Source organism: Chlamydotis macqueenii, chromosome 8, assembly GCF_036417535.1.
Source record: "Chlamydotis macqueenii isolate bChlMac1 chromosome 8, bChlMac1.mat, whole genome shotgun sequence".
Lineage (NCBI taxonomy): Eukaryota > Metazoa > Chordata > Aves > Otidiformes > Otididae > Chlamydotis > Chlamydotis macqueenii.
Genome location: NC_141563.1, coordinates 32,704,246 through 32,727,618, shown reverse-complemented (window position 1 = coordinate 32,727,618; position 23,373 = coordinate 32,704,246). Strand labels below are relative to the sequence as shown.

General features: G+C 48.3%; 3 protein-coding genes across 8 annotated transcripts in view; 2 read left to right on the top strand and 1 right to left on the bottom strand.

The window, feature by feature from the left end:
- SSBP3 (single stranded DNA binding protein 3) overlaps positions 1-3,433 on the top strand; it is a 54,061-nt gene extending 50,628 nt beyond the window's left edge. For 2 of the 4 annotated variants that reach the window (XM_086754016.1, XM_086754015.1), the window contains 4 exons: positions 224-302; positions 500-528; positions 710-811; positions 1,438-3,433. In XM_086754016.1, the coding sequence (XP_086610142.1) occupies positions 224-302; positions 500-528; positions 710-811; positions 1,438-1,569 (342 nt within the window). In that variant the 3' untranslated portion in view covers positions 1,570-3,433. Of the gene's footprint in view, positions 1-223; positions 303-499; positions 529-709; positions 812-1,382 lie in introns of all 4 variants that reach the window. The other 2 variants (XM_086754018.1, XM_086754017.1) reach the window with 1 other exon arrangement.
- A 4,178-nt stretch (positions 3,434-7,611) lies between these two features.
- On the bottom strand, positions 7,612-11,832 carry MRPL37 (mitochondrial ribosomal protein L37). The gene is made up of 7 exons (XM_086753333.1): positions 11,391-11,832; positions 10,947-11,130; positions 10,290-10,405; positions 9,587-9,772; positions 9,124-9,281; positions 8,406-8,609; positions 7,612-7,834 (listed from the first exon to the last, which is right to left on the bottom strand). Exons 1-7 carry the CDS (start codon positions 11,776-11,778, stop codon positions 7,757-7,759), a joined length of 1,314 nt encoding a protein of 437 aa, XP_086609459.1. The 5' UTR covers positions 11,779-11,832; the 3' UTR covers positions 7,612-7,756.
- A 333-nt stretch (positions 11,833-12,165) lies between these two features.
- CYB5RL (cytochrome b5 reductase like) lies at positions 12,166-23,305 on the top strand. Of its 3 annotated transcripts, none has more exons than XR_015259262.1 (8): positions 12,168-12,913; positions 13,246-13,425; positions 14,358-14,506; positions 15,671-15,758; positions 18,924-19,028; positions 20,651-20,854; positions 21,454-21,583; positions 22,187-22,262. XR_015259262.1 is itself a non-coding variant. In XM_086753998.1 (8 exons), exons 2-7 carry the CDS (start codon positions 13,249-13,251, stop codon positions 21,520-21,522), a joined length of 792 nt encoding a protein of 263 aa, XP_086610124.1. In that variant the 5' UTR covers positions 12,168-12,913; positions 13,246-13,248; the 3' UTR covers positions 21,523-21,549; positions 22,187-22,305. The 3 variants fall into 3 exon arrangements, 2 of the variants coding, with proteins under 2 accessions (XP_086610123.1, XP_086610124.1); XM_086753998.1 differs by having other exon boundaries at positions 21,454-21,549; positions 22,187-22,305; XM_086753997.1 differs by lacking the exon at positions 21,454-21,583 and having other exon boundaries at positions 12,166-12,913; positions 22,187-23,305.
- The last annotated feature ends 68 nt before the right edge of the window (positions 23,306-23,373 follow it).

Below are 23,373 nucleotides of genomic sequence, written 5' to 3'. Positions count from 1 at the left end.
TGCCCTGCCAAGGGTCTGCCCACACCCGTCAGGCCAAATATTATAGGGGAACCCACAGGACCACGAGCCCCCAGACATGCCCCACAGCTTCAGGGGGCGGATGCGTCCTTCCTCTCGCCCCGCTCTGGAGGGGTGGCTGGGGAGGGGACGGTTTTGGGCTGTGGCAGACGTGTGGGGTGGTTTTGTGGCTGATTTTGGTTTTGTCACCTTTTTTCTTCTGCAGTTCCCGATGGGCCCTGGCTCCGACGGCCCCATGGGCGGCATGGGCGGCATGGAGCCCCATCACATGAACGGATCGTTAGGTGAGCGCCCGCCCGCCGTGCCTCTGCTCCCTGGGGACGCTGGCAGAGCATCCCAGTGCCTGCTCCCGTCCCGGGGTCAGCCCCCAGTTTGGACCGGTGCTTGAAGCAGAGCCTTTGACTGGAAGGGAGCAGGGCTGGGGGGCGCGGAGGCCATCGCTGCACTCAGTAAGGCTGTTCTTTTGTGTCCCCCTGCGCAGGGTCAGGAGACATAGATGGACTTCCAAAAGTAAGTAAGCTGCAGAGTGGGTGTGTGGGCTCCCCTTTTCCTTGGCACTGCAGTGCCAGTGTGACCCCGATGGATGGGGACACACTCGGGGGACGTGACTGGGGCAGGCAGGGCTGTGTCCTGCCCCCGCGGCGTTCCAGGGGACGCGGGGACCTGCTCACCATCTCCCCATCTCCCGCAGAATTCTCCAAACAACATAAGTGGCATTAGCAATCCCCCGGGCACTCCAAGAGACGACGGGGAGCTGGGAGGCAACTTTCTCCATTCCTTCCAAAATGACAATGTGAGTCAGTGCCTCCCTGGGGACAGGGGGACGGTCCCCAGGGCGTCCCGGCACGGGGGTGGGGGGGGCTTGGCAGTGGGTGTCTTTTGGACCTGTGTTGCGCTGAGTGAGCTGTTCCGGGACAGAAACAGGGGAGGAAGAAACACGCTGGTGGGTGCAAGCTTGGATCCTCGGTGGGACGGGATGTACTGAGGGAGGGGAGAGGATCCCATGAGATGGAGAGGAGCCGGCGCAGATGCAGCCGTGGCCTAGCCGATTCAAGGCGCTGTGCGTGGCGCAGACGTCTCTCCTCTTCTTCCTCTATCAGCAGCATATACACGCGTGCATGTTAATTATTTGTTTTAAATTGCATCTCACCCCATACTGTTCTGCTGATTTGCTCCCCGGAAAGGCAAGTTACAGAGCAGATTGCGCCCTGATAGATTCAAGTCTCCAGGATATCTTCTCCTCCCGATTCATTAGGTCCAATTAAGTTGCTGCGTAGTTGTCATCAGCCTCCTCCTGCATCCCCCTTCGGTGTCTGGGGGTCTGGCCCACCTGGTTTCTCACCCTGGCTCTGTCTCTCTTCCAGTATTCCCCCAGCATGACGATGAGTGTGTGATTTCCCTCCCCCTCCTCCTCTCCAGGATCAAGAGAGTCAGCTGCCGTTCGGAGGATCTCAACGAATTATGCAAGAAGAAGAAGAAGAAGAAGCTAGGTGTATGGGCAGGGAGACGCGTGGCGGGGGCCAAAACCCCAGGTTTAGTTTCATGCAATAAAAAGGCTGAACTTTTTATTCCATAAAACATGAAGGACAAAACTTAAAATATTTCAAGACAAGACAAGACCCTTCTTTGTGCAGAAGGGTTTATATATGTACATGACACTTCTTTTTGGAAACAAACGGAAGCCTCTAGCACCCAACTCCGATCTCTTTGCTTTGTTCTTTTAAATAAAGACAGAAACCGAACCTGTTGTATGTTTGTGCCGTGCGACACCAGGAAGCTAGTCTAGATATGAAATCTCATGTTGTCTCTGTTGTAGTCATTTTTTTAAATAAACTGGACAGTTTACAATGGTGGTTTTCGTTCAGAAGGCCTGGTTTTGTTTTTTTATTTTTTCCTTTTGGGGTTTTTTTTCCCTTCTATTTTTGGTTGGTTGGTGTTTTTTTGTTTTTTTCTTTTTTTTGTTCGTTTGCAGCACAACGCTTCCTCCTCCAGTTAACAAGATCTGCTTTGGGGAAGAGACTCCAGCACCTCGTTACGAACTCGTTAACGCAGGTGACCCCTTCTAGGATCACATCCTCGAATGAACCGTGATCTTGCTCTCTGTGACTGTGGCATGCACTGTGTTAGTCTTTCCCCCCTCTCTCCGAGTACAAGAAGAAATCTGTCCCTCCCTTCCCCAGAGTCCTTCAGCTGGTTCACTGCAAAAATTGATTTTTTTTTTATTTTTATTTTTTTTAATCCACCGAAAGAAAGGGTTAATCTGACCTGGGACTTTGAAACTGTGATCTCCAGCTAACTTTGGGGGTTTTTGTGGGGATTTTATTTGCTTTGGGGGTATTTGGGGGGGGGGGGTCTTTTCTTTAGAGATGTGCTGTTGTCAGGGTTTCACCTATCTATGATTTGGAACTGGATGGAGATATTTTTTAAGGAATTCTTGTTGTTAAAAAAAAATGTAACCTTGCTATTCTGTAGGCTCGCTCTGTAATAAGAAAATAAAAAATAATGGCAAGCACCGAAGGCCCTTCCTTCTGGCGGGAGAGGAAGGGATGAGCCAAGGCGGCGGGTTGGGATCTCTGTACATGACACTACCCTGTAGTTTGGTCTTTGTTTTTCTCCAGCTCCCATTTCTGCTCCATGTATATCATATTCTGTAAAATATTCTCTCCCTTGGATTTGACCTTTGTGCGGATTATTGAAAGCATTGTATCTTGTTTCCGTGTTTTTTCTTACCTTGTAGTCTGGTTCGAAAATTACCGAGAGGGAAAAAAAAAAAATAATTATTATACATTGTAGTTTGTGTACGATATTTGTTGATAATGTTTTATTAAAGGGATGTCTTTTTTCCGCACCCCTTCATTGAAATGTTTTTGGGGAACATTAGGCTTGTTTTTGTTATTCTGACTGCAAGACATGAGATGACAAAACTTTTTTTAGTGTGTAATACGATTTTTTTTTAATTTTATTTTAATGTTTGCCTTCTTTTTTTTCTAGGCATTTTAATTGTGCTTTACCTGTAGAAAGTCGCTGGGGAGGGAGGAGTGGGTGGGATGGGGGGGTCTGAGGGTGTCAGTCTCATCGTTACAGTCAGGTTAATATTTTCCAAGTAATGCTGAGAAATAACCGAATGCAGATTCATTGCATCGTGAAAATACCCGGGGGCTCCCCAAGGGGTCAACTTTTTTTTTTCCTTTTCTGCTTTACATCTTGTTCAGGTTGTTTTGGGTTGTTTTTTTTTTTTTTTTCCTTTTGTTTTTTTATTCTGACTTGAGGAAATGAAAGGACCGGTTTTAATGTATTTTAAAATGAATAGCTAAATTATTGTCTTCATTGGTATGGGATGGTTTTTTGAATGAAACGGTTCTCCCCCCTTCTCCCATCCCCCCAAACTGTAATAAATATCAACATAAACATTTGATTTCAGTGCTCTGCAGTTTGTTCCTGGTGTTTGCTGCCAGACCCTGGGCAGGGAGGGTATTTTTTTTGTTCTGACCTTTATTTATCGAGGACGGGACCCCGGCTTCGGGCTGCGGGAACAGAGGTGATGCAGAGCTGAGAGATGGCCGGGCTGAGGCTGGGAAGGTGGACGGGGATTCGGCTGCAAGGCAGGACCCAGGGGGCTGGGAGAGGTTTGGTTTAGCGATGCTTGCTTGGTTTGGGGGTTGGTTTTTCTTAAGCATTTTGAAAATTCAGCTTTTAGTCTAGAAAAATGGTCATTCTTGGCTGCACTGAGCTGAGAACGTGGTTGCTGGACCTTCCTTGCACCCAGCCCATCTGGCTGCAGGCAGAGGGGGGCTTTCTGGGGCCAAGGGAGGGGGATTTTTTTTGCACCCTATCCCCCAGGGTGTCCCCGTTAGAGGCTGGAGGTGTAGCAACACCGGTGTGGCGATGGAGGATGGCGTCCCATGCAGCAGGTCACAGAGCAGAGATGCTGGGGGAGAGGAGCTGGGGCTTGCTGCAGTCCTGCACTACGTAAGGTAAGGAAGGGATGTGAGCGTCACCTTCAAAAAATAAATATACACACATATACAGGCTTAAACTCAGCTCCAGGGTCTGAACCAGCTACTGGGGATGGAGAAGGCTGGGCTGGGCTGGGCTGGGCTGGGCTGGGCTGGGCTGGGCTGGGCTGGGCTGGGCTGGGCTGGGCTGGGCTGGGCTGGGCTGGGCTGGGCTGGGCTGGCTCCCCAACAGGCAGGATCAGAGGCTGCTGCACCTGGGATGTGGCACCTGGGGCTTTTTAGGTCTTTAGATGGGTGGTTGCAAGTGCTGGGTGCCTTAAATGCTCCCGGGAGCTGCTGTCTGAGCTTTACTCTCAGCCTTTGACTTGTTCAGGCAGGATACAGCTGGCTGCCACTGTGCAGCCTCTTGCCCTCCTTGCAGGAGTGTTCAACTGTGGGTTTGGGGGCTGCAAGCTTGGGGGTCCGCGAGCCATCCTGGAGCTGTGCTGGTCCTCGGGGATGCTCCCACCCAGCACCCGCAGCCAGGTCACTGCTGCAATTCCAGGAGCGAGAGCTGTGCGGTCGCAGATGCTCGTGGAGCAGAAAGGTGAGGAGGGGGATGCATGGGATGTCTGCTGGGTTTGGGAGCCACCCAGAAAAATCATCCATTAGCCTGTACCTAATGGCGGGATGAGGAGCGGTGTGTGGTCACACCCTTTGCTACCTGTGCAGGTTTGCCTCCAGTTAACGCCACAGACATCCTTGCACCGGGGCTGCAGCCGTGCCCCCGTGCCAGTTTGAGTCCAGGCAATCGCGTCTGTTTTGCAGAAAGTAGCATGTGAGCGTTGGCCATCACTTGAAAACATGCTCCCCAAGGGTAATTAGCTGATGCTGATGAGGACCCCTTGCCCTCCGGGCTGCCCAGGTCCATCCCTGCCTGCGCTGCCCATCCAGGCCCTGCTCAGCTGCCCGGAGCAACGTGCAGCATTGCTGCCTGTTGTGTTCTCACTGCAGGGCGCAGAAAAGCCCTTCCTCTTGGTTCTTACTGGGTTACAGGCTGATTTTATTAAACACTGCCATGAGAAACTGCCGAGTTCCCTCCTCTAAACATCTCCTGAGCCCGACCTCAGGAATAATTGTCTCTCCCATTAGTTTTCATTAAATTAAATGTGGGAGGAGGATCTGAACAACCAGGGGCTCCGGTCTGAGCATGGCATGTACTCCCTGGCATGAGCGCAGCCCATAGAGTTGGATTTTGCACCGGCAGAGGTTCAGGGGAAGGCAGCATGGAGCAGTGGAGCCCAGACGGCACACCACCCATCATCCCCAGGGCAGGTTGGGGGCCAGATCCTGCGCCGGCGGCTGCAGAGCTCTCCTCCCAGCAGCCAGGCACTGCCAGAGCTTCATATCGGACTCCAGCCACCCTGCTCTCCCCTGTTCTGCTTCTCCGGCTGCTGTTCATTAAAAGTTAATGCCTGGCTCTTGGTCCGTGCTGAGGTAATGCCATTCATCTGCTGACGAGCCTTTATAAGTTATTGATGCCAACCCAGATGTGCCTCTGCAACCCACTGTCCTGCTCTCAGCCCCACCTCCCTCCGTTGGGCCAATTCCAGCAGGCCACACTGGAGGAATGAGCGGATGAACCACATGTAGCATGCCTGGGAGGACCAGCGGGACACCATGCACATGTGCGCGGCTGCCCGCGGTTGAGGGGCTGCTCCACAGGGGCTGCCTGGTTCACAGACCTCATACCCGCACCACAACAGACGAAGCTGAGCACCCGTCCCAGGTGCTGAGCTGGGCGCCCCGCTCTGCCCCCCTTGAGTTCCCCTCCTGGGCCTCAGAGGAGCTTGTGCAGCCCAAGGATCAGCTGCTTCTTCCAGCAACACACAAGTCTTGCTTCCCCCCTCACCACAGGAGATCAGCCCCGAGCAAACCGGGGACGTGGTCATGCACGTTTGTGCATGGTCCCCTCATCTCAAAGCCTCTCGTAACCTGCTGAAGCTTCACTCCCCTGCTGTCTCACATCTTACAGCTTCCACCATTTTTCAGAACTGCCTGTGTTCTGCCCTCGTCCATCCCTCCCCGTGTTCGTGCTTTGTCTCTGCTCAGGTTTGGTGACAGCAGGACTTCAGTTTCACTTAAGCTTCTCCTCTTCTACTGCCTGTCCCAACAGCGATGTCTTTGTTGAGAGGTAAAACCACCTAACAGGACTTTGTCTCTTTCCCGCGTAGAACATCTTCACAGATTCCCACACCCACTAGAAGCATGTAAGATTTTCCATTTCTCCACGCCCCTCTCCACTGCAGCCACTCTTCCAGAACACTTCCTTAGAGAAACCTCTCTGCTCAGGAATGTTAACGCGGCAGCTGGCTGCCCTACAGGCTTTCCTCCCCGAGACGGGTAATGACCCAGGGCTGGAAGGGTGAGGGGATGTCAACAGTCCATCCTATAGTGCCTACAGCTGGCCAGTGGAGTCCACGTAACACAGCAGAGAGCCAAAAGCCTGAGAAAGAAACACCTACAGCCTCCACAGAGCGCAAGTGTATGAAAATACCCTCCCAAATAACTGGGTGCAAATTACAGATCTGAACAGATTTAAATAGATTAGCTGCATTAGGGAGCCCTTGAGCAGGCAGAATTGAGGTGATTTAGATCAGTGCAACACTTACTAGATTATTTCTCTTTCAGGTGTCTTCTCCTAACTATCGAGAGATTTGTTACTTGACCTTACAGCCGATGAACCTCAATTTACCAGGTGCAAGTGCTGGTCTCAAATTTGACTAGTGCAAATCTGCTTTCAGAAACCTGCAGAGTAGAGCTGTCTGATGGATCGAGACCGGAACACTCAACTGGGGTGTTCATCCAGATGGCCAGAGAAGATCATGAAGCACAGACCAGACTCTGACACAAGACACTGAAGTGAGATGAATTTCTTGGAAGTAAACTCTTCCACACCTTAAAATAGCGCAGGCTCCCATTCCTTCCCATGTGCTGCAGGGTATCAGCGCAGAACTGCAAAACATTCTGCATTTGGCTGGAGCTAATTTAGCCTTCATTTTACAAAAACCACACTAAATCCCCTCATCTTAAAAAAAAGAATACGCTTCCTGCTCAGTTAACTCTGTGTGGCAGGAAGAAATTCTTCCTTTGTGTTTTTAGCGGCAAACACCAGCTACCAGGCACCAAAGTTTCAGGCTACGTTCTACACCACTTCCCCAAAACGAAAAGGTCTCTTCATCCAGGATTGGGGGATAAAAGAACCGCGGTTCTACAGATCCAACAAAGCAATCTCAGCGATCAAGTGCTTTGGGAAGTAAGCGCAGGGCAGCACGACACATCCCGAAGCAGCCAAGAGTAAAACAAAGAGAAAGCCAGGCAGAATGAAAAAAGCTCCTGTCTCAGGCTTCCCCCTTGAAGCTTTGTAAGTCTCTTCCACAGCCACCGCATTCAGAGGTACTCAAAGCAGCCTCAGAAAATATGTTTGAGTCCAGCACTGTGCAAAAGCACACCGAGAGCAGAACCTGCGCAGAGGAATAAAGACTGGCTTATGCTCTTCCTAGGCAACGGTGGAAGAGCGGAAGAGGATGCATTTGATGACTCTCAAACCCGAACCCGGAGGTGAGCCCCTAAAATGAAAGAGTTTCTTCACGCACAATTCAGTTTAAAAAAATTTTTACTTTCAGTAACAATATAATTTATTTTCAAAAGTAAATTAATCCACCTTTCTTTAATTATGTGATGGTTCTAGCAAAGAGAAGCAGCAGGTACAGTTGGTGAAGTATTTCTGTTTGAGCTGAATTTCACACAGTTCCATGCAGATACAGTGCCAGAAACTTCTTGAATGTGTCTGGCTGAAAGCCATATATTCCAGCGGGCTTCTGCAGAGAAAAAGGCACGGATGCTCAGTTTGCAGTGAAGTGATTAATGTAGACAAACAACGGCTTTAAATACGCTTGAGTAAGACTTCAGACGTGGCGGCTTCCCAATTGTGCTCTCCCTCCCCAGATGGGTTTGTCTGTGGGTACTTCCACCGGTGTAAACCTCAAGACGGCAAAAAACCCTTTGCCCACCAAACCGAGACGCCCTCCTGGCACAACCAGGGCTGACAGCACTGCGCTCCGTTCACTCTGCAGAGAAGCTGACAGTTGCACGTAACCCCTTGCTTCATCAAAGCATGAGTTGATTTTAAACAAGCGTGTTACGAGACGGCAGAGTGCAGATGGGGATATCTTTATGTAGGAGCTCGTACCGAGCTTGGCACGTGGCTTGCACGCTCCACGGTGCACCAGCGCTACAAGTACTCCCTGTCAGTAACACCAGCACCTGTCAGGACCCTTCAGCTGGTTTAAAACCTGCGCTGCAGCTCTATGCCCACTTCCCAACCTCTGGCAGAGGTGAAAGGAGAGGATTTCCAGGACCATTTCCCAAGTTTCACTCCAGTTTGCTTACCGTAACCACTCCCTTCTTGACTTCCGGAACACACTGCGCTTTTTCATACAGATTCTGATCAGAGTCAATCCAGACTAGATTTTTTATGCCATCATTAGAGACAAGATCTGTTGTATTTAACTGGAACACCATGAACTGGAAGAGCTGGCCGTCTGTGCCAATGCTTTGCATCACTACTGGCTGCTCCAAAACCTTGGGATCATTCTAGGAAAGAAGCAGGGAGGGGGCAGGGAGAACGTTTAAAAAGCCAGTTACTACAGAAATCGTATGAGTATTTGCTGATTCTGCATCTTCTGCTTGGTTTAAAGCCAAGATTTTAATAAATGTATTGTTACTTTGCCCAGAAAATTACCCTAGTCAAACAAGCTTTGAATGTAGATTTTGTATTTTAATTAAAATTCCTCCTTCTGCCAGCAACGAAGTATCAATTTACATACTGAGCTGCGGGATGGGTTAGAGTTTTACAGCTGAACCCTGGTTCCTACTCATTACCACTCCAATGCGTGTTACACCACGAACACGCTCGTTGCCGAGCGCTGGTTTTCTGGATCAGCAGACACCAGTAACCGTACCTGAAGATCAGAGTTAGACCTCTGGACTGGGAAGCTCAGATTTGAAAACTACTGTAACGTGCCACGGCAAGGGAATTTCACCACTAGCTGCAGCGCTACAGAAAGAACAAAGGCCCAGCAAGGCAGCAGCAGTTTCCAATACGTACCCCGTACAGCGCCTTCGCCTTTGCCAGCGCGTTGCCAAAAGCAAACATCAGCATTTTAGCACGAAGCTGTTCTGGTCTGAACCTGTTAGGACGAATGTTGGCCGATTCCAGGAAGAACAGAGTGTGAGGATGAGAGTACGGATAACCATCTCTAAAACCTAAATGGCAGATAAAACGTGTCAGAAATCGCTCGGTAAGAGACTACACAGCCAAAGTTTTCTCCCACATCCTCAGAACCGTTGAAGTAATTTGCAAGATTTAAGTTCTTCCCCACAGTTCTGCTTAGGTCACAATATACTCGCCACAGGTCTGGAGCGCTTGCACTGCACACCCTGTGCCCGGCTCCTCCGCCTCCTCATTCCCACCCACCCCCTACCCACAGCTGTCTCACAGGGAGGCAAGGACTCCAGGTCAACTCAAACGCTTCGTTTGGCAGAAAACTATTACCAATGGCTAAATTTACCCGTATCGTTGAGCTCTTTGTACACATTCACTTCCTGAAGATCAATTGTAGGAGAGATGGGATAAAAAGTTTCCAGAACATGTTCTTCAGTGGCCAGTATCTCCTCCTTGGAGGCCACTGGTGGTATTGGGGCCATAGAGTTCATAAGTATTCCATTCAGGCCTCGGACCTGAAGGAGAATGGATTCTGGGGAGGGAAATTAGGCCACATTCAAACATTGCTGAAATAAGATTAGGGAAAGACCTATGTTTCCTTTCAGACAGCAGCATTCTAGCAAGCTGTTGTTCTGCAAGGGTCACTCTCTACCCCTCACCTCCAAACTCATCTTAAATAGTAGCTCAGCTGTAGATTCTTCTTCTAAAATACCAACGTAAATTGTTGGTGTTAGTTTGTTAACTAAACACAGAAAAACAACAGCACAAATTTTGGACACAAAAAAAATAAACAATCAGTTCTAAGGCACTGGTTCTCTTCTCCCGCCATCCTGTCGCTATCATCTAACACCCTAAAATCTCATCAGGGCAAGGATCCTGTCATCATCCAAGGCTGCCCGTGCTTACAGCACTATTTAAAACTGAAAGAATTACCTGGTTCTAGAAATCATTTCATTTTTTCCACGTCCTCAGCCATAATGCCAGTGGCTTTGTAACCCCTCTTACATTAACAAAAGGAGCTAAATGCTTCCACCACAGCAGCAACTGACCTCTTTCCCACGTAGCTGCTATCTTGTAGTTTCTGGCCAACATTCTTTTACTCAGAGAAGGATACTTCATAGACATTAAGCGGCATAAGTGTATCAAGTCTTCAAACAGTATCGGGCTTTAGAAAGAGAAAAAATAATAGTTACATTAAAAATGTTATCATAATGGCCGGCTTCTGGGACATGAATGATCTAACACTACTGTATGCACGTAAAATATGCAATAGCATAACATTTCCAAACAGTTAACACAGATTTCTGATTAATATCCCACACACCACTCCTGTTCCAACTTGGCAGAGGTAATGCTGATCGTTATTTAAAAAACTGACATTCTCCATCAGCTAGAAGCAGATCTCAAGTTGAAACAGAGATCTCGGCCTAAAAGAAGCTTTAAAGAGGAGTATGTGTTTACACTGGTAACACTGTCTATGTTCAGAACTGGGTTTTTTTTGTTTGGTTTTCTGTGTTTTACAAGTTGACAACCTGATACAAAGGGTCTAACAGTTTTGCACAGTGACTCTCTCAACAGTAGATCTAGGTATGAATTGTCTTTGCAGTGTAAAAAACTCTGGTTCTTAAGCTACCTGCTTGACAACTGGCTTATGCTAAAGCCATAACCACACAGCGGAAAGATCTTCCCTGTGACCACGGACTTACCAATAATGTTCTCTCTTGGGAGCAACTTCCGTCGTGTCCCAGAACCGTGCGTGCGAGATTGCACGCTTTACCTGCTCCTCGTGGTCCTCGAGCTGGTGAGCCGGGTTGTTGATGATGCTGAGCACCGACGGTGGTAAGCCTTCCACCAGCTTCGTCTTGGTGAGCCACTGCGCTTGCCGAACTCCTTGAAACAAAAAAAAAAACCAAGAAAATATGTATTATTGACACCGCCAGGCGGGCTGGCAAGGGGCTGAGAGCGCAGGTAGCTCATGAGGCAGGGCAGGATCTTCACTATCCGTGATTTTATACGCGCTGTGAGGAGAAACCTTGGCTGGCGGCGAAGGGTAAGTGCTTGAACACGCTGTGGGGGGATAGAGCGGGGTGGCCCGGGCCCAGAGGGAAGGCCAGGAGGCCCGAAAGGAGGAAGGGCCGCCGGGCCGGTACCTTCCAGCATGCGGACGCGCTGGTGGCAGACGTAGCAGCCCCGCTCCTTGAAGAGCGGCATGTCCTCGTACCGCGGGCCCGGCGAGTGGTGGGGGTCGTGCCAGCCGCGCTCCCAGGGCGGGAAACGGGGCCGGGCCAGGCCGGGCATGAAGTGCTGTCGGCCGGCGTAGGTGATGGTGTCCAGCTCCACCTGCTCCCGCACCGGCCGCCGCTCCACCGCCCGGGCCAGCTCCTCCGGTGGAGGCCCGCGGGTGGTCCAGGGTGTGCGGGGCAACGGCCCGCGGTGACGAGGCGGCCCCGCGCGGGTCAGGATGCCGCGGGCGAGGACGGCGCGGCCCTGCGCCGCTACCCCCGCCCGCCCCAGCGCCATCGGCCCCGCCGCCGCCATCGTCCCGCTGACGGCTTCAACACCGGCCCGCCGCCATCTTGGCGCGCGCGGCACGGCGGGAGCGCGGTGGGCGGACTCACGGCCCCTCCTCCTCCACCCCGGGTGACTGACGGCGGCGGTGACCAATGGCGAACAGGCGCCCCGCGGTAAGGGAGGGTCGATAAATTGGCTGGCCGCAGCGGCTAAAGGGCAGGTGCTGTCTTGGTAAGGCAGGGGGCGGGCGGGGTAAGGTTCCCTCCCTTCTCGTCTTGGAAGGAGGGGGGTGGAATTGGGAGACCGGCCCTTGGCGGGCGGGGGCTGCCGGGGCCTGCGGGCTCGGTCTGTGGGGTCGGGGTCTGGCTCTGAGCGGCCGGGGGCTCTCGGCCTGCGGGGCGGCGTGCCGTGCCCAGTCCCCCGGGCCAGCTCAGTAAGTGCCCGAAACTCTGTAAACGTGGCCCAAACCCGAGGCGGGGGGCGCCCCCCACACAGCCCTGAGGGGAGCTGCGGGTGCTCGGGGCCCCCGGAACCCTCGGCCGCTGCGGAGAGCACGCCCGCTCGCCTTTTGGCTCCCTCTTTTCCCCCTGTAACATAAGAATAAGCGCATTTGTGTTGCACGTTAGTTAATTAATTCACCTTGCAAATGAAGCCGCTGTAAGTGCTAAGTGTTCTCTTCCTCAGCCGTGTCGCCTGTGGCTTTATAATTTCCTCTGGACCTCCTTTCGTTTAGGTGAGACGGATACAAATCAGTGGGAACAGCCAACCGTCGGGTGAAAAATAGCGGAGTCCCTGAGAGGTCTGCATCATGATTTTGGTTTGAGTACAGCTCTGTCTGAAGCAAGGGATAAAAATCCCGCTGCCTGTGCTTTTTGCCCTTTCCTACAAGTCTGCATTTAAAGCCAGACTCAAATCTCATAACCAGTGTTTGTTGGTTTGCTTGGGATTTTACCACATTTCCCTCAGGTCTTTTGCTCTAAGCCCCGCTTTCAGCTGACTGCCATCCCCTTGTTTTAAAGCAGTGCTCCGGGCAGGCTGCGTCTTGGTTGGGTGGGGTTCGTTATCTGTTCTCATGGACTGAGCTGCGGATTTTTGAGATGTTTCTGCTCCAGGTGACCAGGCTGCTCTTTTGTTGGAAATCACCACGTCAGAACAAGCAGAAGTAAGTGTATGGCTGCTGCTGGAGGTAGCTTTGACTGGGCAGCCAGGCTGGGAAGCAGAGCCTGAGGTTGGGCTGGGGTCTGCTGTGCAGGTGGTGCCTGTGAAGTCTGGCATTCCTGCACTAGGCAAGGCAGAGGCAGCGAGCACTTGAACAAAAATGTGAGCTGATCTGGTGCCTGCAACGCTCCAGGTTTTCGGTTTTCTGAGTCCTCTGAGATACACATGCAAGATGTTCAAGAGAGATTTCTCAGTCCTTCTCCAAATAATGCTCAGCTGCTGAGCACGTGCTGCTCTTCATCGTGCTGGTTTTGATGCAGGGCTTGTGTTTTGCAGACAATGAGTGGATATGAGGACGACTGGCTGGCTCTCAAACCTCAGGAACCTTCTCCATCCCAGTGCTGCGGCAGCGGCTGCAAACCCTGCATCTATGATGTGTACGAGAAGGAGCTTGCACAATGGGAGAGGGCCAAAGCGAAGCAAGACAAAAGCCTCCTCATGGAAAAGAAGGAGCAGGTCAATTTATCTTCATCACATCCTAGAGCCAGTGCTTTGATCGTACTTGTTAGCGTGTGGGGCTGTGGTGATGGGCGAGGGATGCAGCAATAGATTAAAGCGGTGCCTTAAGAGAAGGCTGTAAACGCAATTCCCCGAACTCTGCCTTCACATCCACCCTCCCCCTTGCCTGCTCTCTCCCTGCTGTAATGTGATTTTCCAAGTGTCGAATTCGCCCTGGTGTCGCATTACAGCCCTGGGTCTGCAGCTTCTCCTTGCTGGGGTAGCCCAGCCAGAGTCAGCCTCTCTGCAAAGCGGGAATGGGTGAAAGGCACAAAGAATCACAATTTTCTCTGGCACTTTCCTCAGAGAAGCTACATTTTCCTGACCTTTTTCATCTCTTTCTGTTTTTTAGACTCATAGTTTGAGGATGAAAAAAAAAGCTGCATTGTGTGTGTGGCGCAGTAGTTGTCTTCAGAGCGTAATTTTCAGCTTGTCAGTGCCCTTTTACATAAGATTAACTGTGCTGGGTCAAGCAAAAATGATCAGCATTGAAACAGCTAACGATATTTCCTGTTCGCAGTGGTCATCAGTAGGTTTCAAAGTTGCCCCCGAAGCAGCGCTCAGCTCTTTTAGCAGTATTATTTCTGTTTGTTTCCAGACATGAGAAAATTATTGCAGTGAGTCATAATCGGATGACCTTGCTGTAAGGTGTAAAAATGTAATTTAAAAAGGGGTGGGGGGGAAATGTAAGATCCCAAAGTGCATACTGCAGAACATGATAATGAATCAGCAGAGAGCTGAAATTTGTGCTGGGCCCTAGCGTTTAATACGTGTTCTTCTGGAGTCCTGAGTATCTCCGGCACTAAATTAGCACACACGTTTGCTTCCAAAGAAAAATGAAATAATAAGACACCATCTAACCAAGTAATTATTTATTGTTGTTCTTGCAGAGCAATAATTCAGAACTGAATCCAGATACATTTACTGCATTCAGCATAAGCTCGGTGGAGCAGCTAACAGAGGACACCTACCAGTACAAATTTGAATTACCGGGAAATAGCAGTCTGCGATTGAGTTTAGGACAACACATCGTGTTAAGGTATTGTTCTCTGTGCTAGTTAAACAGTCTGCATTCTGTAACCTAATACGTAGGTTTTTGTCGATAGACAAAGGCTTCATACCAGGCAAGTCATAATTTCTCTACCTCCACAATGACACAAGATGAAAGAATTTGTGAGCTCGTTAGCTCTGCTAATTTTATGGTATAAGCCATTCCAAAGCTGTATTTTTCTTCAGCATTATCCTTGCGTTGGCGGGTCAGAAAGAACTAGGTGTGATTAAGAAAATCCATTTGCAGAAAGAAAGAGTCAAAGAATAGATGTTACAACAGAATGTTGGGTTGAAGATAATGAGCTGCACTTATCCCAGAACTTGGTATTTTAGGCCATGTGTCTTGGGGTAACTCAGCACCCAGGGTGCTACCTGCAATGTCCAGGCATTTCCTGACTGACTTCTAACCAAACAGCCCTCCTGCGTGGCTTTTTGCTTGCCAGAGAGGAACCACTTGGGAAAAGTTTGTCTCTCTCTGCCATCTGTGGTGATCATTGCCAGATAGAAAAAGTCATGTTATGATGCCATTGATCTGGGTCTGTTGACGTTATTTGGACGTTAACAGCTGATGTGTACAGCTGGCTGGCTGCTGAAAGTATGCGCTTCTCCCTTCAGCCATCTCATTAATGGAGCAGAGGAAAAGGTTCGATCACTTCAATTACTGTGGTAAAGAGCAGGGTGGATATATCCTATGGAAGGAGGAGACCTGCAGAAAAATACAGCGTATATTGACAAAACCTCAGGTCAAGGCTGTGCCTTTAATTACCAGATGCTGTCCAAACGTAGAAAGGAAAGTAGACCCCAGCCCAAAAGGGATAGCAAACTTGCCGTGAAAGCATTTTTCTCTCCCCTTTGCCAGTCTTGCACATTCAGCTTTTTCTCACAAAACAGCTCAAACGTCCTTCCGGTGATGTGTCCACAAGCTGAATATGTGGTACAGCTGGGGCCACCACTGGAAAAACAAAAGGTGCCTTTAGCCATTGTGTTCCCCTTGGATTTTTACCTCTGGAAGGGAGATTTTTTGCATCTATGCACAGACTGGCCCATTGGGAAGAGGGCCTGCTGCCTCCCTGTCTCCCCAGAGAACCGCGGAAGTCTGGTAATACCAGTCAATGACCCAAGTCACAGTGGGTTCCTGTATCTCTCTTCTCAGAGGAATGGTGAATGGTTTGGAGGTCCAGCGAGCCTATACGCCGATTAGCCCAGGGAATGCAGAAGGTTACTTTGAAGTTTTAATGAAAGTAAGTAAGCAAGCCTGCAGAACATGGGTTAGAGTCTAAGGTGCTGGGGACGGTGTTTTCTTTAGGAATCAAGCACGCTGTCAGCACTGGAAGTGAAACTCTCTCAAATCCCTCATGGACTGTTTCTGTGTTGTTTTGAAGAGTTGTGCTTTGCTGATAAAAATTGCAGGTTTTCCCACAAAACTGAAAGCAGAGGAAGGTGACACACAAACAAGTGCTTTGCAGTGTAAGCCCTGTTCAGTGCTTCTGAGAGCCTCTCGGGAACCCTGCAGTTGCCAGTGTGGAAAGAGATGCCCATTCCACTTCCCTGATTTTGTTTTGCCTTTTCAATGTGTCTTTGAAATTGCACTCAGTTGTCAGCCCAGTTGAACCACTGATTTTGGCAAGTCTTTGCCCAGCCCTTGTCCTTCCCCCTGTATTTCACTTTAAGAACAGAGTGCAGAAAAAAAAAATTCAGTTTGGTTAAAAACGTGGCTAGGCAGTAGGCACTGTTTCTGGTTTGCGGGCAGGACTCCGGAGCTGCCTGCAGCCTGAGAGGGCTCCTGTGGCCCACGGGACAGGGAGGTGGCCCGCGGGCACAGGCTGCACCTGTCGGGGTAGATGGGGTGGCAGAGCCCTGCTTTGGACAAGTGTCCTGGCTTTTCTAGAGACCACCACAAAACGTTTGAGTTCAAAAGGATTTTATAGGAGAACTTGGCTGGAAATTTGGCTAAGTAAAGTCTGCAATGCCCTCATAAATGGTTACTCTGTGTGGAGAATATTGAATTGAAGAAGACTTTTCCGATGCCTCATATGTAGTGATTCCTCAGGGCAGACACAGACTTCAGTATGGGTGTGAAATTTGGAGTGCTAGGTGTCCCAGGTGGCTTGCAGAGAATAACCACTTGTCCTCTGCCTGTCTTCCAGGATTTCACATTTTGGGGGACTTATTATGCGTTGTACGTTCAAACACAAACCCCGTTCTTTAGAAACGTGTACTGTTTCTAGAGGAGACCTGTGGGAGGGTCATTTCCCCATTCTTGGGGCAATTGGTGTGTGGTAGGGGAGAGAAATGTTGCATTTGAGTTGCATTAATAGGAGACGTTCACAGGATGACTGTGAAATTTCATATATACTTGCTTATTACTCACAGGTTTTGCATTTCAATAATAATAGTAATGATTGTAATGATACCTTTCCTTTATAGAGAACCTTTCATCCCAAAGGGAGCTATAGTTATGCTCTGGCAGTGACAAAAGAGGTTGGTAACACCCAGTGTAAAGCAGCCATTTTTATAACTCACTCTGTAGGCTGTGGTATATTTCACACTATTCAGGCAATTTTGGAAAGTACTATATTATTATTATTATTACCGTGCAATCCAAGCACTGTTCAGACTCTTCTGTCTCCTGTTATTACAGCATTGCATTTGTGATACTACAGTTAAGAGTGAGGGAGTTGCCATTTACAGAGCAAAACCCGCTTTTTGAGTGATTTTATAATGCCAGGGTTTCTCTCCATGTAAAACTGGGTGTAGAAGTTTTTCCCCAGGAGATAATTATTTTCTTCTGTCTATTTAGAAAAAAATCATTTTAAACCCACTCAATCACTTCTCACTTCAATTTTTGGAAATAACTTTGGTGAAAGAAGGATTGTTGTAGTTTCCATTACTCTAGTCCATTGGGAATAGGCAGTAAGCAGGGCTGACTTTTCTGCTTTTGCCTTGGTTTTAAATACTGCTGCTTTGATGCAACTGCACACTCTTTGCATGAGGCTTAGTACCTGCCCAGAGCTCTCTGAAGGTAAAATGTTTCTGACAGGAACTCAGAGCCTGGATGTTTGTATGTTATGTATTTGCCTTTTGAGTGTAACAACTTGTGCTAATAGTTCATAATACTTCAGGTATCTTGTTTAAGTGAGGTTGTTAGGAGGGGAGGAGCATCTGTGTTCTTTGTTAGCTAACACTGCTTGCAAGCACAAGCTCTCTCACTTTTTTCTAAGCTGCTTTGTGGTTCACCAGTTTCGTTTGCCTGCAGTGCAGCTTGGTGGCGAGCCAAGGCACTGGGGTGTGGAGCTGGGCTTCTGTCCAATGCGTGTGCAGGAAATACCCCAAAATACGTTGGTTTTTTTTATTTTGTGGACTGGAGTCTTCGAGGGCTTTTATCACATCCCCTCTTTTGACCTCTGGTTGTGTTGCTCTTCCTCAGGCTTATCAGTAACATCACCTCTATGCGAGACCCGTTATCTGCCGCAGCTGGTGGCCTTATCTGCTCGTGCTGTTGGACCAGCCCTTGTTCTCCAGCCAGATCCCATAGACTGTGGCCATTCTTCTGTGCACGTTTGTTCTCATTAACCATAAAGTGGTCAAACGTATAGGACATAGATATACATATAGCACATAGCAACAAGACTGCTTGGCTGAACCCTGCATTTTCCAGGCTCTCCATGCTTCTCTGTTTCTAGCAGGCACCAAGCCTTTTTCATCAGTCGTGAGCGAGGTTAGCATTCCTGCAGGCAAAAGCCTAGATAATAGTGTTTGTGCCTGGTAGAAGGTAAGGCAATTTTTTGTTAATGTGTTTCTTCCATGAGGCCCACATTAGCGTGTTTTTTTGAAAATACGACGGCATCCCGTAGCATCCAGATGATCTGTTCTGAAAACAAGAGTTCTATAAATGAGAAACCTGACTTTGGGTCACTAATTGTGTCAACACAGCATCTGAGAGACTGACATAAAGCAAGAGCTATGCAGTGTTTATATAACTACCAGTGCCCAGAGGGCATTGCCAGACCTCTGTACCCTGAGATCTGGAGAACACTTGAAGGCTTGGACTGTGCTTTGCATTCAAGATGCTCTTCTCTGTGTGCTTTGTAAGCAAGAACTCTGATAAGCTTTTTCCAGTTTTGGAAATTCAGACTGCATGGGAGTGGGTTGTGTTTACATTGTAGGCAGGCTGGAATGGATCCAATGTGATTTAATTTAAATGTCTTTGTTTTGGGTATACCTTCAAGTTATTTTTCAAATAGAATGATCTTTCTTTCTTTGTAAATGCATGAAATGGTTTTGGGTTTTTTTTTTTTTGCCCCCTTCTTGTTTAAATGTAGATAACTTTATAATTGACTTTAAGCTGGGAAACTTTCCAGCAGAGTATAATTATTCTTTTCTTTTGTGCAATGTCTTTTTATTAGTGCTATGAAGCTGGGCTAATGTCACAATACATAAAAACATGGAAAAAAGGAGACGTGGTCTTTTGGCGTGGGCCATTTGGAGGGTTCCCATATCGACCTAACAAGGTTAGTTCCCTCAGAGACGTAGGATGTTTCAGCTTGTGGCAGCTAGCTTTGTTTAATACTCCAAAGGGAAGTCGTCAATTTGATTACTGTTTCTCTGATTATTTTAGGGACTTCTTGGGTTACTGTACAGGGCTAGAGTGTTAGCAGTCAGTTGGAGAAAGTAGACGTTATTGAACTGCAGAATATTTAAGAAGGAAGAGGAGGGGGAGGTGGACAGGAGACTGTTAGTTAGGCTCTCTGTTCATCGCTTGCATGATAAGTTCCTGATGTGTGCAGCAAAAGGAACTTACTTTGCACCAGTGTGGATCGTTTCTTGCCTTCTTTGAACCACGTTGCTGTTTGACTGAGTACGAGCGAAGGGGAGGTGTTGATCTTTTTCTCTCTGGGGTATTCCCTGAACTGTAGCAGCTCCAGTGAGGTGTCATGTCACCCAGCCACTCTGCAAATGTTGATCCCACCTGCTGATACCAGTCTTGCTGCGAAGAAAGGCAGATCTAGTTTCAGGGGAAGGCTTCTCGCACATACTAATTTGGTTACTTAATTCTGACCTTTCAAATGAGGAGCAAAATTGAAACACTGGTCATTAAGCTCCCAAAACCTTGGTTTTCCTTCTCCCCCCTCCAACAAAAATAAGTCTGGAAAATCCCAGTGGCCAAAATCCATGCAGATTAATTTCTCCTTCGTGAAATACACTCCCTGCTGTTTTAGGCTACTGTCATTTCTCTTCTCAAAAGCTTCCAGATAATCATTTGGGACAGAGCACAGCAGTGATGCCTAGAAGTGGCTGCATTCAGGGGCTGTCTGGGTGATCTGTGTACATACAGTTTGCAAAGCACCTGAGCAATCTTTAAAACAACCTGCTATAAAAGAGCTGTTTATTAATTATAACAAAGGTCTCAAATATTGGTTTCATGGTAAAATTTTCTTTATTTGCTTCCAGTAGAATAGGATTCAGATTCAGGTGTATCTGATCCGCTCACGATAAACTGCCCAGTCAAAACAGAGCACAAGCAGCCTCTGAGGGCTTCATAGGGGCTTAAGTCCCAGTTTTGGCATTGGTACACTGACTGGCAGCTGGGGAAAGTGCTGGGAACCTTCTGTCCTTCTACACACAGCACCTTACTGCCTGAACATCCCTGCGTCCCCTCTTGCCTGCGTGCTGCTGGTAGCTCTTTGAGAAAAGTGAGATAATGCACCAGGAAGATATGTGGATCAGGATGGAGAAGAAACCATTTCCTCCTGAGAAATTTTAGAATTGTACTTTGCAGCATCCAAGATAAACACAGGCAGCGTTTCCAGTGGGAAAACAACACACAGTGGGTCAACGAAGTGTACTGCAGAACTGAAACTGAAATATAAAGGAACAGAAATCAAGGCTAAAGTTAGGATGAGTTATTGTATTTGGGTAAAATCCAGTGTCATTATATTTGATATATAAACCCTGAAAGTGCTATCTGTAATCCTTTGCAGAAAAGTACATTCTGAGATTTGAACTCTCAACCTTCTGATACCTTCTCTCTGGAGGGGGTGTTTACCGCTGTGACAGCAAGGAGGAACTGACCGTTGGGCACATCCATTCTCCGTCACCACAGCTCATTCTAAATTCTCTGTTTTGTTGTTAGCACGGAGAACTCCTCATGCTGGCGTCTGGTACCGGCCTTGCGCCAATGCTTCCCATCCTGCAGTCCATAACGGATGATGAAGAGGATGAAACCTTTGTAACTCTTGTTGGCTGCTTCCGTACATTTGACAAAATATATTTGAAACCTGTTCTCCGGGATCTGGCTCGATACTGGAACATCAGAATATTTTATGTCCTAAGCCAGGTAAGTAAATGGATATGAAGCACGTTTGTGTGAAGGTTCTGTGTGCTGGATGAGCCTCTCCTCCTCTGCTTTTCCATGAGCATGATCTTAATTCTTTCCCAGCCCTTGAGGCTATTTTGTGATCCAGTAGCTGCTGTTCTTAAATCTGCAACATATTCTCACACTGCTACTAGTCTGGAGAATTCCAGGCAAGTGACTGTTGCTGCTTGTTGCTCTCTACCTCCTTGGTAGCTGTTCAGTGGTCTTACATTTTGAGACGCCTTTTTTGTTTCTGTTTGGTCCCAAAGTTGCCTATGTTCTGCACAGATTTGGTAATTCAAAATTATTTCTCTCAGAAATGAGGATTCATTGCAGGGAGGGTATAGAAAGAATTATTTATGCGAAGGGAACGAATCCCATTGCATTTTTAGTTTCTCAGATGAATCATTTTTTGTATCTCTCTGGTGGATCTGCCTCCTACATTATGTTCCACATATCGCCTCGGCAAGTTGAGATAGGGTATAGAGAAAAGTACTTGTGACTTAGGCAGCCCCCCAGTTGCTCTGTAGGAGTGTAACCAGTAATTGTCTCCGGTGACACAGCTTAAATACCCTTTTCAGGACAGTGCTGTCTCAAGAGCACGAGGAGGTCTTGAAATTCAATCAGTGAAGGGCAAGAAACCCACCTGACCCCTGTCGACACTATCTGCCCCGTGTGTACATCTCTCCCTTTCTTCTCTTCTCTTAGCAGGTTTGTTGTAGTCCAGCACTGACTCGTGCATCCTCCCCTTTAGGATTAAGTATCTGTCTGTCTCAATCTTTCACTCTGCTGCCTGTCACCGTCTGAGCACCTTCTGCTTCTAATTAATAGCAGTAGGGGAGTCTCTGCTGGATCTAACGCTATGGGATCTAACATTTCTCGTGGGATCGGAGCTGTGTTTGGAGCAGGGCTGGTTTCTTTCAGTTTTGGTCAAGGGAAATGGGACTGAAAGAGACTTGGGAATGGGCGAGGCAATAGAGAGGAATAGACTTGGGACTTAGGACCTGGGAATAGAAAAAGTACTCTGGGAAGTGGTTCTCAAAGGAGAAGGTTCTGCAGCATTTATTAGTGATCGTTACACTCTGGTTTTGTTCAGTCCTCTCTGCGTGAGTGGCCAGGTGCCATGGCCGGGAAAGATTTGATCTGGGCTTTGGAAGAGGAATCTAGCTCTTGGGAAGGGTCAGTTTTACCTGGATGGAGTCAGAAGGGTGACAAATGTCCTGTGCAGTACTCTAGGGGGAGGAGCGAGGTTGAGCTGTGAGCAATCAGTTGTCCTTTTTAATGTGCTGCACTGCAAACCTTTTGCCTTTTCAGGAAACTTCACTGGAAAAACTTCCTTGGAGCTATCAGGAAAATACATATACTGGTCGTCTCAATGAAGACTTGATGAAGACGATAATAAATTCCTGTCGAAGAAGGCCATTTGTATTAATCTGTGGCTCTTCTGCGTTCAACGAAGATATGAGTAGATACTTGAAAGCTGCTGGAATTGAAGAAGATTCCTGGTTTGTCTTTTAGCAGGATATTCCTGACCTGAGGAACCTTAGGCCAAGCCTTGGACATCCTTGTTTCTCTGTAGACATTGCTCAGAATTGGTCATCTCAATAGACTGGGTTCCTTGTGCATATACTTTGATAGGCCTTTGGGTCACATATTTGTCTCTGGTATGATTCTCACTCTTAGAATGTTTTAAGGATCAGATGCCACTCCAGAGTGGCTGCTACAATCACCTACATCTCAGGGAACAGCATGGTAATGTTAATGGAGGTCTTCATATGCAGCTTTAAGAGGGAGATCTCCTGGGGATACTAAAAAGCATTCAAGTACGCAGCTCTGCTGTAATATGAAGACCAGTGGCTTGCTTTGGAATCTGTGTTAGTCTCCAGTGGTATTGTGCCCTGTTAGGTGTCCAGAGGAGAGATTTAATCCTCAGGGAGAAGACCATCTGGCCAAGGGAACAGCAGAGCATTGGCCTGGCACTCTGGAGTCTGTGGGGTTCATTTTGGTTGTGTCATCGTGTTGCCCAGTGGTGCCAGGCAAGTCACTCTCTGTGCCTCAGTTGCCCCCCGATATACTAATACAGAGGAAAAGGTACCCACCTCCTCTGAAAAGAGCTTTTCTGACCACGCACAGAAAAGGCTCTTTATGAGGGTGGAATTATATGTGGTGGCCAGTGAGGACTTAGGCAGGCTGTCCTCCTGCCCTAGTGCAGCCTGCATTGCCTGCCCTGGTCCTTCCTCATCTTTCAGTCCAAGATGCTGCTGCCTTTCCTCTGAGATAGCCGCTGTCCACTCTTTTACCTCATTAGACCACTGTTTTTACTAACTATACCTGGAAATACAGCCTTTCTGCACACCTTTGTGTTTTTCTGTTCATTCCCAGCTCATCCTGTGTTGAGGTTTCCCAGGTTGTGACAGATGATGTTGCATTATTGTTCCTGTCTGATTTTTTTACCTGTATCGCGTAATACACCTTACACAAAGGAGATCTTAGTTTAAGAG